This window comes from Equus asinus, chromosome 13 (assembly GCF_041296235.1).
Source record: "Equus asinus isolate D_3611 breed Donkey chromosome 13, EquAss-T2T_v2, whole genome shotgun sequence".
Taxonomy (NCBI): domain Eukaryota; kingdom Metazoa; phylum Chordata; class Mammalia; order Perissodactyla; family Equidae; genus Equus; species Equus asinus.
In genome coordinates, this window is record NC_091802.1 from 14,961,054 (window position 1) to 14,974,501 (window position 13,448).

General features: G+C 55.9%; 1 protein-coding gene across 8 annotated transcripts in view; it reads left to right on the plus strand.

The window, feature by feature from the left end:
- ITGAE (integrin subunit alpha E) overlaps window positions 1–13,448 on the plus strand; it is a 65,442-nt gene that overhangs the window by 19,073 nt on the left and 32,921 nt on the right. For all 8 annotated transcript variants that reach the window (XR_011493627.1, XR_006512242.2, XR_011493624.1 and 5 more), the window contains exons 3-15: window positions 4,329–4,420; window positions 5,684–5,751; window positions 6,110–6,227; window positions 6,456–6,593; window positions 7,008–7,123; window positions 7,774–7,925; window positions 8,687–8,840; window positions 9,352–9,502; window positions 9,976–10,043; window positions 10,795–10,930; window positions 11,563–11,705; window positions 12,048–12,188; window positions 12,856–13,080. Coding sequence is in view for 3 of the 8 variants with exons in the window: in XM_014832678.3 (XP_014688164.1) it covers window positions 4,329–4,420; window positions 5,684–5,751; window positions 6,110–6,227; window positions 6,456–6,593; window positions 7,008–7,123; window positions 7,774–7,925; window positions 8,687–8,840; window positions 9,352–9,502; window positions 9,976–10,043; window positions 10,795–10,930; window positions 11,563–11,705; window positions 12,048–12,188; window positions 12,856–13,080 (1,702 nt within the window). In the remaining 5 variants the exon portion in view is untranslated. The remainder of the gene's footprint in view (window positions 1–4,328; window positions 4,421–5,683; window positions 5,752–6,109; window positions 6,228–6,455; window positions 6,594–7,007; window positions 7,124–7,773; window positions 7,926–8,686; window positions 8,841–9,351; window positions 9,503–9,975; window positions 10,044–10,794; window positions 10,931–11,562; window positions 11,706–12,047; window positions 12,189–12,855; window positions 13,081–13,448) is intronic.

The window sequence follows — 13,448 nt, forward strand, 5'->3', positions numbered from 1 at the left end:
GATGCTCCTTCTGTTACTAGAGTTTTCCACGGGTGAAGGTTCTGATGATGGGTGTTGGGCAGTTTCCTTGGGCTCTTGTGAATAGCACTGCCCTGCACTTCCTTTTGATGGACCAGAGCTTCCTTTATCAGGCATGTGCCCAGCAGTGGAACTGTTGGATCATGGTTTATGTGTTGGGTTAGCCTTCGGTTTCCAAATTTCGCAGTGCACGAGCGTTCTGATTGCTCCACGTGCTTGTAAAGGCCGGGTTTCAGTCCGAGTTATTCGTGACCATCTCCTGTCCAGTCCCCACCCCCAACACACGTCCCAATTTCCCCTTTTGTCATCAAAATGACTTTTAGAAGTGCCTCTCTCCTCCAGAAGCCAGGCCGAAAGGCCACGATAGATGACGGGAGTTTGAAGCTCTGAGCCTGTCGAGGGGTGGGAGGAAGAGCCCAGCTGGGCTCCTGAGAAGCTCCCCCAGTACCTGCTGAAGCAGAGGGGGGCTCACAGGAGGATGTGGTGGGAGGCACTGCCGAGTTCCTACCGCAAATGATGGAGCCCGAGCCCACGGAACCCAGGGGCCTGCGGGCCTGCTGCACGGGGCAGGAAATGGGCTACTAGCCTCCCGGGGCCGCAGAGAGAGGAACAGACCACTCTCCCTGTGCCAGGATGATGTGCCCCCCACTCTCTCATGTTGTTTCTCCCCAAGATCTAACAGCCAGGGCGGGCAGCATCCTGGCTTTGGCTGCTGCAGGAGGAATGGAGTGGAACATAAAGAAGGCCTTCTCCCCCAGGGAGGGTTGAGAATAGACCCTGAGAACAGAGACAAGTTAGAGCTGGTTAAGGCAGGAGACGGGCTGTACCCAGCCCGGGGTATAATAGGGTTCCTGGGTCTGTGAGCTGATGGTGAAATGTTCAGTTGTTTAGTTAGTTTGTCAGTCACTCAGTCAACAAACCTCGCGATCAAGAGACCACCCACCAGGGGGGAGGGTGTTAAGGAGGTGGGGAGCAGAGGCAGCTCAGACTGTGCTCCAGGCCATGGCACTGTGTGACTGTGATATGAATGGTAATCTTGGGTTCTGCAGTGCACAGCCTGTGCAGCTATATGTGGTAATCTCTTGGGAATTTACAGTCTAGGTGGGAACAAAGGCCAGGGATGGGGTGGGTTCCAGTAGTCAGGGCCACCTGGAGGGCTTGGAGGGGTCAAGTTGCTCCCTCTTTTGGAAAGGCTTCCTGAGGAGCTGGTGTTTGACTGTTCTGCAGGAAAAGGAAGAGAAAGGCACTGCAGGCAGAAGAAGGAGCTTGGGCAAAGACCTGAAGGAGGAAGGGGAGCTGAGGCTATTCCAGGCCTGCACCCACCCCAATCGGGGCTCTGGGGTGGAGCCCAGTTCTGAGCCTACCTTCATAGGGGAGCAGGGAATGAGGTGCTGGGCCTGGGGCTGAGGCCCAGGCTGGGAGGGGTCTGAGGAGAGAGGCAGCATTGCTGAGCAGATGACCTAATTTAGGGGCTCAGCTGCAGAGTCCACAGAGCTCAGCTGCACCTGCTCTCTGCCCCTCAGCCCTGCCCCAGTTTAGCCCCCTCACCTGCTGCCTGGACTGTTGTTCAGTCATCGTTCAACAAATATTTACTCAGTCCCGCTCTGTGCCAGGCGCTGTTCCAGGCTCTGGGAATAACCTGGTGGACAAGATAGACACGATCCTTGGGGAACTTACAGTCTGGGGAGAGATGATAATCAGCACATAAACACGTACACAGGATACTATCAGATGTGACAAGTTCTGAGAAGGAAATAAAACAGGGTAACGCGAAGCAGAGTAACTGGGTTGTGAGGTGGGGCTGGTTGGAGAGAGCACTTATGAGGAGGTGACAGTTAAGCGAGGCCTGGGAATGAGAAGGAGCTGGCCTAGGGGAGAGTGGGAGGCGAGGGTTCCAGGCAGCGGGCACGGCAAGGCGCAGGGCCCAAGGAAGGTAGGAGCTGGAGGGTGTCTAGGAGCAGAAGCCAGCCAGTGTGGGGCTGGAGCTCAGAGAGCAGAGGAGCAGCAGGGGCGTCTCAGAGGCAGGGAGGTGCTAGATCGTGCAAGGCCCCGTGGGCTGCAGTAGAGGGTACGACTTTTCTTCTTAGTGCGTGGGAGGCTGCTGCAGCAGGGGAGTGACATGGTGTAAATTACAAGAGTAAATTGAAAAACCAAAAAATAACAGAGAGGAGGCTATTGCTATAGACCAGGCAAGATGATGGCGGCCAGGATGGCGGCAGGGAAAATGGAGAGAAGAGATGCTCTCTAGGTATATGTTGGAGGAAGACCCAACAGGCTTTACCGGTGGACTTGATCTGGGTGATGAGTGAAAAGGTGAAGCAAGGATGCCCCCAGGCTCCGGCTTTAGAACGCCCTGGTTGGTGGCGCCCTATGTTGCTGGGAAGAGGGAAAGGCGCAGGCATGGGAGGACAAGACCACAGCTTCCGTTTGGATGGTCTAAATTTGCGATGCCTCTTAGTCAATGGGCAGTTGGTTATTGTATTAGTTTCCTGTTGCTGCTGTAACAAATTACCAAAAGTTTAGTGGCTTAAAACAACACAAATGTATTATCTTCTGGAGGTCAGAAGTCTCCAGAATGGGTCTTACTGGACTAAAATCAGTGTCAGCAGAGCTGTGTTCCTTCTGGAGGCTCGAGGGGAGAATCTTTCCTCGCCTTTTTCAGCTTCCAGGGGCTACCTGCATTCCTTGGCTTGTGGCCGCTTCCTCCGTCTTTAAAGCCAGGAGTGTAGCATCTTTAAATCTTGCTCTGACTCTGATCCTCCTGTCTCTTTCTTATAAGGACCCTCATGATTACATTGCCCCTCTCCCTGCCCCTGGTAATCCAGGATAATCTCCTCATCTCAAGATCCTTAACTTAAATCTACAAAAACCCTTTTGCCATAAAAAGTAGCATATTCATAGGTTCTGGGGATGAGGACATGGATATCTCTGGGGGACCATTATTCTGCTTTCTACAGCTATGCTGGTCTAACTTCTGGTGGAGGGGTCCTAGGGCCGCAGATGTAAAGGTAGGAATTTCAGCATTTATGGGTGTATTGAAGCTGTGGAACTGGAGGGGATCACTAGGGGGAGTGTGCTGGCAAGGAAAACAAGGACCTGGCCCCAGGACTCCAGGGACATTTTTAGAGGTCAGACAGTGAAGGAGCCAGCAAAGAAGTCTGAGAAGGAGTAAGGAGAGAGGTAGGAGAAAATCAAGAAGAAAGTGTTTCAAGGAGGAGGTGGTCGCTTATGTCCAGAGCTGCTGAGAGGTGGAGGAAGATGAGGACAGAGAGGTGTCTGTTGGATTTGACAACATGGGGACCACTGGTGACCTTGACAGGAGCTGTATCAGAGGGTGGGAAGTCAGCCGAGTGGGGCACACACACAGGTATAGACTTTATTCTTATTCTGCAAACATTGGAGATAAAGTGAATGATGTATTTCATAATTTTAGAAGATGTAGAGGGATGGGAGGTGAGGAAGTGGAGACAGTGTCTCGTTCCTGCCCCGACTCCCAACCCACCACAGCCGCATCATGACCTTTGGAAAGCAGACTAATCGTGTGCTTCCCCTTTATAAAAGTCCTCTGTGGCTTTCTACTGCCCTCAGCATAAAGACCTTGGACTTGGTTCACTGTTACCAAGCCCAGACTCAGGGCCTTTTCCCCAATACCCCCTACTCATAGCCCTCAGGACAGGGAGCTCCCTCCCTGTCTCTCGGCAGCCCAGTCCTCCCTGGGCAGCGTGGGCAGTGAGAATGTCCAGGCTGACACTGGACTCTGCTGTCTCCATGGGCTGGGCTTGGGGCGGGGGGCAGAGTTTGCCATTGGAAATCACATCTCCTGGGGCTGCCTTAATCAGGCTGAGGCACCCACCCCGGAAACCTCCGGTTCTGACTGACTCAGGAGAGGGGCACCGGTGTCACTGAGGCCAGTGGGGCAGGCCCCCTGGCGGCCACTAGGAAAACAGCACTGTCTCCAGCAGAACCAGCTGTGCTGCTGGTGGCTTCCTGGTTCCCTCCACAACACCAAAGTGCAGAGAGTCTTTATTTACCACCAGTGTCACCCCATCTCTGGGAGGCTGGGCCAGGAGGCAAAGAGGGGTTGCATTTCACCATTTCCTGCTGGAGCTGTCAAAGATAGAGGTTGAGCAAATGCCTTCTGCATAATGCATGGTCTGCCTGCCTTTCCCAGGCCTGGGCCTTCTCCACAGTTTTCCAGACAGGGAGCCTGTGAGTCTGTGGGCCTGGAATGGGAAGACGGTGCCTGGGCAGGCAGAGAGGAGAAGGGAATCATCAACCAGCTCAACTGTGCTGTCTACCCTCCCACTCAGGCTCCTGGTCACCAGCCCTAGAACAAACAGGACAGCAGAGCCCCTGCATCGATGTTCCCTCACCCAGGACGAGCTCTTTTGCCAACCAGTAGGTGAGTCAGCCCCAGCTCCAGGGAATGCTCCCAGGACCTCCTTTCTAGGATCCCGCTCATCTGGCCCAAACCATTCCAACCCCGGCCCCACCTCATCTGTCCCTCTTCCCTAGTCTCCACCACCATCCATAGCAGGCTGTCAATCCCAGTGCCCGGCCCCATCCCAACCCAACCCTAATCCCCAGCCCGCCTTTCCCGACCCAATGCTAAAACAACACCTAAAATGTAATGTGTGCTCACCATGTGCCCGGCACTCCGCTAAGTGCTTCTTCATCCACTTTTAACCCTCAAAACCACACCGTTTTACAGAAGAGGAAGCTATCATTCAGAGAAGTCCTGGGGTTGCCAGTATGACTAAGGTCACGCATCTAGTATTGGCGGCACCACAGATGCAAACACAGCTCCACCTGATTCCAGAACCCAGCCCATCCCAACTCCCCACACCTCAATGGAGTCCAACTCTACCCCTCCCAATCTAACCGTGGCTATCCTAGTGTCTATGGGGCCTGGCATATACTGGGCGCTCAATAAATGCTGTTTGAATGAGCGAATGAACAAATGAATGGACCTAATTCACTTGTTAACCAAACTCTACCCATCCCACCCGATCTGACTGCAGGCACACATTTGCTGATGACCCCTTGGCTATGCAAGCCAGAATCCTTGTCTCTGTGAGGCACTGTGTTGAACAGCCTCAGAAGGGGATATGGTCCAGCAGGGTGACTGGGTGATTTTGTGGCTCAAAAATGGAGTCTCCTGAGGCCTATACTGGGAGGGAGAGGAAGGAGCTACCACTTCTGCCCCCAGGGTTGTAGGGCAGTAAGATTCCCCAGAGATGGGTCTTTGATGGGTCCATACAGCCAGTCCCTCAGCATCTTGCACACCTCCCCAGTGCTGCACACACCCACCAGCTAGTGTTTCTCTACTCACCTGCCCCACAAGACCAGGAGCCCCTGGAGGAAAAGCAGCAGGTCTCAGTTACTTCGAGATCCCCATCACCATCTGGCACAAGGCTGGGTACAGAGCAGACATCACCGGGCGTGTGTTGAATGAGTCAGTGAATGAGCCTAGGGGATAGGCACTTCACCCTGGGTGTGTCCAGACCTGTTCTCGAAGGCCCCCATCCAGGTTCTAGAGGCCGCTCTGAGTGGCCAACAGTTCCTCATGGGGCCCTGACCAGGTGGCCATGTGCCCTCTGACCTTGGCTCCAGGGTTGCCTCCCAGTGTCCCTCCCTCCTTACGTGGACTTAACGTATTTTTCAGAGCATGTCCCCATCCCCAAGGGGAGGCACCGGGGAGTGACAGTTGTCGGAAACCACCACGGCGTTTTGGTGAGTGTGCATGGGGTGGAAGGGTGGAGGGCATCGGGGAGGCTGGTGCTAGCCCCTGTGGTTGACTGGTGTTGACAGCACTCCTGACTGGCATGTCATCCTCATGGCTGAGCCCAGCAGTTTCCCTGGTACCAACCCCAGGGCTGACCGTGGCTCTGATCCGGGCACTCCATGTGACCCAGCACACTGCTCCCAGCACTGACTCCTACCCCTGCAGAGGGTGAGCAAGCTGTTCCTGCATACCCTGTCTGGCTGAGGCACTTGGTTCTAGGATGGGGGTGATGGTGTGGTTGTGAGCAGGGAGGCTGGGCTGGGGGTGACCCAGGCTTCCCCCTCCCTTTTTCCCTCTGTCCCCCAGATCTGCATCCAAGTGCTGGCTCGGCAACCCCACAGCCTCAGCTTGGAACTCACAGGCACCTGCAGCCTACTGGCCCCTGACCTCCGTCCCCAGGCCCAGGTCTCCTTCTCCGACCTTGGTAAGGATTGGACATTCGCTGGCCTTGGACAGCTCTAAAGAGGTCTCTCAGGCCTCCAAAGAGAGGCACCAGCCCACGGCAGATGTAGCAGGACACAGAGGCCCAGAGAGGGCAAGGCAGGCCTAGGCCTCCCGTGAAGGGAATCAGGGCAGAGCTAAGTGTGGGCTTGCCTGGAGGGGAACAAGGAGGCCGTCTGACTCTGAGCTCTTCCATGTATATTTTTTAAAGAAAATCTCCTGGATCCTGAAGCACATGTGGATGCTGGAGACTGCTACAGGAGCAAAAAAGGCAGCACAGAGAACACAGCCAGGCGACGCCGGGCTCTGAAGCCAGATGACGAGGAGGAGGAAGAGGAGGAAGCAGCTGGTGAGAAGAGGCAGATCTGGGTTGCTCGCAGAGACTGTCAGAGCTGACCCCTAGGCTGGCTGGTGACCTCTAGGGGTGAGGTGCGCCCAGGTCTGGGAGATGGGGAGCAGTGGCCGGATTCTCCAGGCCTGGCCAGTCCCAGTTCTGCCTGCCATCACCCTACAGATGGGGAAACTGAGGCCCAGAGAGTGGGAGTGATGGGAGTGACTCACACGGCAAGTCAAAGCAGGAGCAGGTTCTGGCTGTCTCCCTGCCTCTGAGACAAAGGCTTCACCCTTGGGAGCTTCACCGACTTCCTCCCAGAACTGAGCCCTCGGGGCTTGACTGCAGTGGGTGCTCACAGGGCAGGACATACTGCCCTCACTCCTACCCAAAATTCCATGCCCACTCCTGACCTGCTCCCTCTTGGCCCAGGCACTGAGATCGCCATCATCCTGGATGGCTCGGGAAGCATTGATCCCCCCGACTTCCAGAGAGCCAAGGACTTCATCTCCAACATGATGAGGAACTTCTATGAGAAGTGCTTTGAGGTGGGCTTCCCTTAGAGCTGGACTCACACAGTCCATCACTTATCTATTGCTGTGAGCAAACTTTCTCGAAACAACCACCATTTATCTGCTCACCGTTCTGTGGGTCAGCTACTTGGGCTGGATTCAGCTGGGTGGTTCTGCTGCTGGTCTTGCTTGGAGTGACTCTCGCAGCTGCAGTTGCCTGTTTGCTTGACTGGGACTGGACGGCCTAAGATGGCCTCACTTGTCCAGGCCATGTGTCTCTAGCAGGCCAGCCCAACTTTGTCATGGCAGCAACATTCCAAGAGGGCAAGACCCAATGTGGGCAAGCACTTTTCAAGTCTCTGATTGTATCACATTTGCTGATGTCCCATTGGCCAAAGCAAGTCACATGGCCAATCCTATGGGGACTGTCGGGGAGGGAGATACACAGGGACGTAGATTAAGGGAGAAGTCTGAGATTCACCAGGAGCCATTACTGTCATACCTTCCTCTACCCCTACCTGCTTAGAGATTTCCCTCAGCCTTAGCATCTCCTCCTGCCTGGAGACAGGAGGGCTGAGAGGATTCTCCCACTACTTCCAGAGGGAGCTATCCAAGGGGCATGGGTGGCCTTGGGCATGGTGACTCTGCCAACCTCCTCCCCACCTCGACTGACCCCTCCCCTACAGTGCAGCTTTGCCCTGGTCCAGTACGGCGAAGTGATCCAGACTGAGTTTGACCTTCAGGACAGCCAGGATGTGATGGCCTCCCTGGCCAGAGTCCAGAACATCACTCAAGTGGGGAATGTCACCAAGACTGCCTCTGCCATGCAGCATGTCCTGTGAGTGTGAGAGCAGCATGTCCTGAGCACCTCCCAGGCGCCGGCCCATGGCCCTGCCCAGAGGCTCTGAGACACCCTGCCTGGAGAGGGTAGCTGGACAGAACTGCGAGGAGGAAAGGACCAGGGTTCTAGCTCTTCCTTGGCTGAGAGGGGAATGCGAGGTCTTTCAATCCAGCCTTGGCTGATGGATGACACCCCAAGACTGTCCTCCATAAATTCTTCCAAAGACTTCTCTTGTGAGTGGCGGGAGAGCACAGTGCTTACAGGGATGGGCTCAGGGGCAGGCTGCCTGGGTCCGCATCTCAGCTCCAGTTTGTACTTGTGAGACCTTGGGCAAATTGCCTAATCTCTCTGTGCTTCAATTTCCTCACTTTTAAAATGAGAATAATAACAGTACTTGCTTTCTAGGATTTTGCGAGGATTAAATGGGTTAAACTATGTATAGTGTTTATAACAGTGCCTGGCACATGGTGCTTTGTAAGTATTAGCCATGGTTATTAATATTATTCCTATGCATACACATAAGGAATAGACTCAAGTGCTGTCCAGCACCTTTCTCTTAGGAGCAGGTGCGGGGCAAGAACACCTCTGTTGCAGCCCTGCCTCCACCCGCCATCACCACTCATCTTTGGGCCTTTATTCCCCATTTGGGAGGGCTCCTTTATTCTCGCCAATTCGAAACAGGTCAGGGAATAAAATCTCCTAGAGCTCGGTCATCCCACTGGCAAAGTTCTCCTCTTCATTTACTCTCCCCTACTTAGAGACCACATCTTCACGCCAAGCCACAGCTCCAGAAAAAAGGCATCCAAGATCATGGTGGTGCTCACTGATGGGGACATATTCGGAGACCCCCTCAACCTCATGACTGTCATCAACTCCCCAAAGATGCAAGGTGTTGAGCGCTTTGCCATTGGGGTAAGAGCCAGGAGCAGGGGGCACCTCCTGACCCTGTATGGCCTGGGTGGGGAAGAGCAAGGTTCTTGATAGGGGCTTCTGTAAGCGGCTCCCCCAAACCCTGCTCTGTTCACGCTCACTCACCACTTCTCCTCCCAGCCAGACCCCTGCAGTGGGTCTCCCCACAGAGGGCTCATTTCCCAATGGTGGTCACAGCTCACCTGCCCAGCAGTGATGGGAGAGCAGTGGACACTTGGGGAGCCCACAGGAAGGACATCAGGGAGGGGTCCTGGATGTCCAAGGGGGAGATGGTGCTGGACCGATTCTTGGGGGACAAACAGGAGGAGCTGACCTAGGGCACAGGGGAGGTGGGACAGGCTCTGCAGTCAGAGGGAACAGGAAGAAGGAGGCAGGTGACAGAAGATCCTGAAGGCCAGGCAGAGGGGCTTAGCCCTCTCCCTGGGCCTGGAAGGCCCTCAGGGCTTGGGAACTGGCCAGCTCTCACAGTGCTGACCCATTGCCCTCTGTGCAGGTGGGAGAAGCATTTCAGAAGGCTAAGACTGACAAGGAACTGAAGCTGATCGCCTCGGACCCCGATGAGACCCATGCCTTCAAGGTGACCAACTACGCAGCACTGGATGGGCTGCTGAGCAAACTGCAGCAGAACATCATTCCCATGGAAGGTGAGGGCTCCTGGGCCCTGGCCACCCTGTGGCAGCCCCTCGGCATTCGGCAGAGGGCCCGAGCCCTGGGCTCCAGCCCCACCCTCTCCTACGTCCATGTGGCACTCTGGGCAACTCCCGTCACCTCTCTGAGCCTCAGCTGTTCCATCTCTAAAAAGGCAACAATCTCCCAGCCCTCCTCACTTCCCTGAAATTCCATGAAGCTCTGATGAGAAGCTCTTTCTGGTGCCAGAGAAAGAGGCATGATTCCTGCTCCCAGAGCTCACAGATGAGGAAACTGAGGCCCAGAAACATGCCCAGCTATTCTGCCAGTACTTAAGCAGGACCCAGGTCTCTACTCCCAGCCTGGTGCTCCTCCCATCACACCAGACATGGTTTCCTCTGGGGGGCAGGTGAAGTGGACCCTTCCCTGGCTTGGCTTCTCCCTTCACCTGGCCCCATAGCAGTGTCCCTCTGGGCTTCTTGGCTTCCAGGCACGGTCGGAGATGCCTTCCACTACCAGCTGGCACAGATCGGGTTCAGTGCACAGATCCTGGATGAGGTACGTGGCTGACTCAGCACCAGGCAGGCTTGCCACTGAGGCGGGGTCCCCGAGACACCCAGGGACTCAGGGATCCCTGGCTCACAGTGCAGGGCTCTGCCCTCCTGTTGTGGTGCCATTGAAGGAGCCATTTGAGATAAAGGAAACACTTCTGCTTGCTCGCCCAATCTGGACCTTTGAGGAAGACAAAAGAGTGGCCCATATTTATTCCAGGAAGTCGTTTTGTTCTTTGTGCTCAAGGACTGAGCAGTTTCCCTTAATACAGACTAAACACAGGCTTTGTCTTGGGTCAGCTTGCCAACCAAATTGAGGACTTCTCCCTAGTGGAGGCAGTGTTGCCCACAGATGGGGAGAGATCCAGGACGGTGAGGACATGGTCCTTTGCGTGGTGGAAGCATGGTTAGCACCATCATGCAACACAGGTGGGCCGGTGTGCCAGGCCCCGACTGGGCAACCTGCAGCGAAGGAGATGAGCACCGTCTTGTTCGATCATACTTTTTAAATGCTCAGTATCTGGGCCCTGGGTCGGCTTTCTGCTCTGGGGGTGGTTGGTACTGGAGGGACAGCTGTCCTGACAGGGTAATGCATATCAGGCGGGAACCCAGTGTTTGCCATCTCATCTTCCTCCTGCATCTCTGGCTGGGTGGGCTCAGGGCCACTGAACGCCCCCCCAAGGTCCCTGTGCTGGTTGGTAGACCCGCGCCCATTGTGGCTGGCCCCTCTGATGGCCTCCAACCCTGGTTCCCTGCAGGGGCAGCTGCTGCTGGGTGCCGTTGGGGCCTTTAACTGGTCAGGGGGCGCACTGCTCTATGACATGCATGGTCTCCAGGGCCGCTTCCTGAACCAGACAGCGGCAGACGCCAACGCTGCGCCATTCAGCTACCTGGGTAAGGGCGGGGCCTGGAGGCTACCTGGGTGGGGGCGGGGCCTGATGGCTACCTGGGTGGGGGCAGGGCCTAGACAGGGACACTGAGGCTGTGCATTGGGCTGCACTAGGCTTCCTAGTCTAGGCAGGCCTTGGTCGGTCACATGGAGTGAGGGATGGGTCCTAGTAAGGGTCCCCAAGGCTGATAATTAGGCCTCCTGGGTGGCGACAGGGACTGCTCGGTACTTGAAGGGATGGGTGGCCCTGGTTACCTGGTTACCTGCCTAGGGAAGGGGGGGCCTCGCCATTAATAATAGTGGTGGATGACCCTTCGCCCCTCACCTCTGTCCTCATATGCTGCGTGTGTGATGAATGTGGGTGGTGAATGTATGTGAATGAGGGTATTTTGAGCGAAGCTGTAGGTATGATAATGTGTATATATCACATCTGTGTGATGGGGCACTTGTGTGTGTGACCGGCAAGAGTGGGTAGGTGGGAGCACTCACTGATGCCGATTTTTAAAAGAATGAGAAAGACAGTCTCTCCTATTTTGCCCTGTGCCCAGGCCACCTGGAAACCGTGGCTGGGAAGGTGGGGGCCAAAGGATTGGCCAGGTGGGCGCTCTTGTTCACAACCGTACCACCCCCGCCCCAGGTTACTCTGTGGCTGTTCTGCACAAGGCCTGTGGCCTCTCCTATGTGGCGGGGGCTCCACGGCACAAGCAGCGAGGGGCCGTGTTTGAGCTCCAGAAGGAGGGCAGCGAGACCAACTTCATGCCAGTGCTAGAAGGAGAGCAGGTACCTGCAGGGAAGGTCCCTCCCCCCCTGCTTTAGTACAGATCAGGGATCTGGAGGCCTCAGAGGGAAAGGGATGGGCCCAGGGCTCGCAGTGGGTTGGGGACCCAGCCTGGGCAGAATTTAGGCAGAACTCAGTGGCTCTGCCTTGCTCTGCATGTCTGATCACCAGCTGGTTTCCTCTGTCGTGGGGGATCAGGCTGCTCACCCAGCCCCCTGCCTTGATCTGGAATGACCCAAATTTGGTGGTCCAGGAAGAGCAAGAGCAGGCATCTAGCCTTGCTGAGGGGTGGTGGAGGGGGCCTCCCCAGCAATCTTGTGAGCTGAGTTCCTCCTGGGCTGTAGATGGGGTCCTATTTTGGCTCTGAGCTGTGCCCTGTGGACATTAACATGGATGGGACCACGGACTTCTTGCTGGTGGCTGCTCCGTTTTACCACGTTCATGGAGAGGAAGGCAGAGTCTATGTGTACCGTCTGAATGAGCAGGTGGGAGAGTCTCCATCTTTGCAAGCTTGCTGAGGCTGTGGCTCCTCAGCCTGGTGCAGAAGTGACAGAGGCTGGGAGCGCCCTGGCCCTGCCTTGCACAGGAGGGCAGGGATGGGAGGTGCCCTGGGTGGATGGCGGCCTGGTGGGGCAGCTGCTCCACGCCCTCTCCCACCTCGCTTGCTCACTTTCCCCACCCCATCATCTCATGCTGATGATGATAATACCCGAAATAGCTGTACAGTTGACAAAGCACATTTGGTCTGTGATCTCACTGTTTCTCACAGTGACTATGGGAAGTAGCCGTCACTCCCATTTTGCAGATGAGGAAGCTAAGGCTCAGTGACGTTGAGGCTTGCCCAAGTTTACATAGCAAGTGTGTGGTAGAGCCACTACTAGAACCCAGGCCTCCCAATTGCCAGTTCAGTACCCACAACTGTGGGAGCAGAGTGGGGTGGGCTCTGGGTCCTGAACTGCAAGGTAGGAGGACCCCAACTTTACCACTGGCTCGCCGTGAGATCTTGGGAAGGTCCATTGCCTTTTCTGAGCCTCAGCCTCCCTGCTGGAGAATCAGAATCAGCAAGTCCAGTGAGCATGCGTCCTGGGGTGGCAATGGGGTAGGCCCTCTGCATCCCTGTCTTCAGGGCTGAGCTGCCTGTTTGCTTTTCAGGATGGTTCCTTCTCCTTGGCATGCATGCTGAGTGGGTACTCCGGGTTCACTGAGGCCCGATTTGGCTTTGCCATGGCGACAGTGGGGGATATCAATCAGGATGAGCTCACCGATGTGGCCATCGGGGCCCCCCTGGAGGGTTTGGGGTCAGATGGTGGCACTAGCTTCGGCAGCGTGTACATCTACAATGGACATCGGGATGGCCTCTCCACCAGCCCCTCACAGGTGACCTGCAGGGCTCACTCCTACTTCTCCTCTGGGGCTCCGACCTCCCCCTAATGTGATGGCCTGAGCCCCGAGTCAGCTCCCATCCTAAGTGCCAGGCAGGTCCCAGGGGGTTGGGAGTGCCCAATGAAGGACAGAAGCCACTCGGGCCCATGGGAAGTTCCAGGCCAGGGCCTCACCCCAGACCCTTCAGGAGCAGGGAGAGGTTGTGGCAATATCCGTCTGCTCCGCTGACCCATGGCTCCCTCCCTCTTTGGCATTCCTGACCATGGACCTGCCTCAGGTCCCCTCTTCCTCTCTTTCTGTCCCTTCCCTGACTCCTGTCCCCTACCAACCCCTCCATGCCTGAACTGTCATCCCGCAGGGCC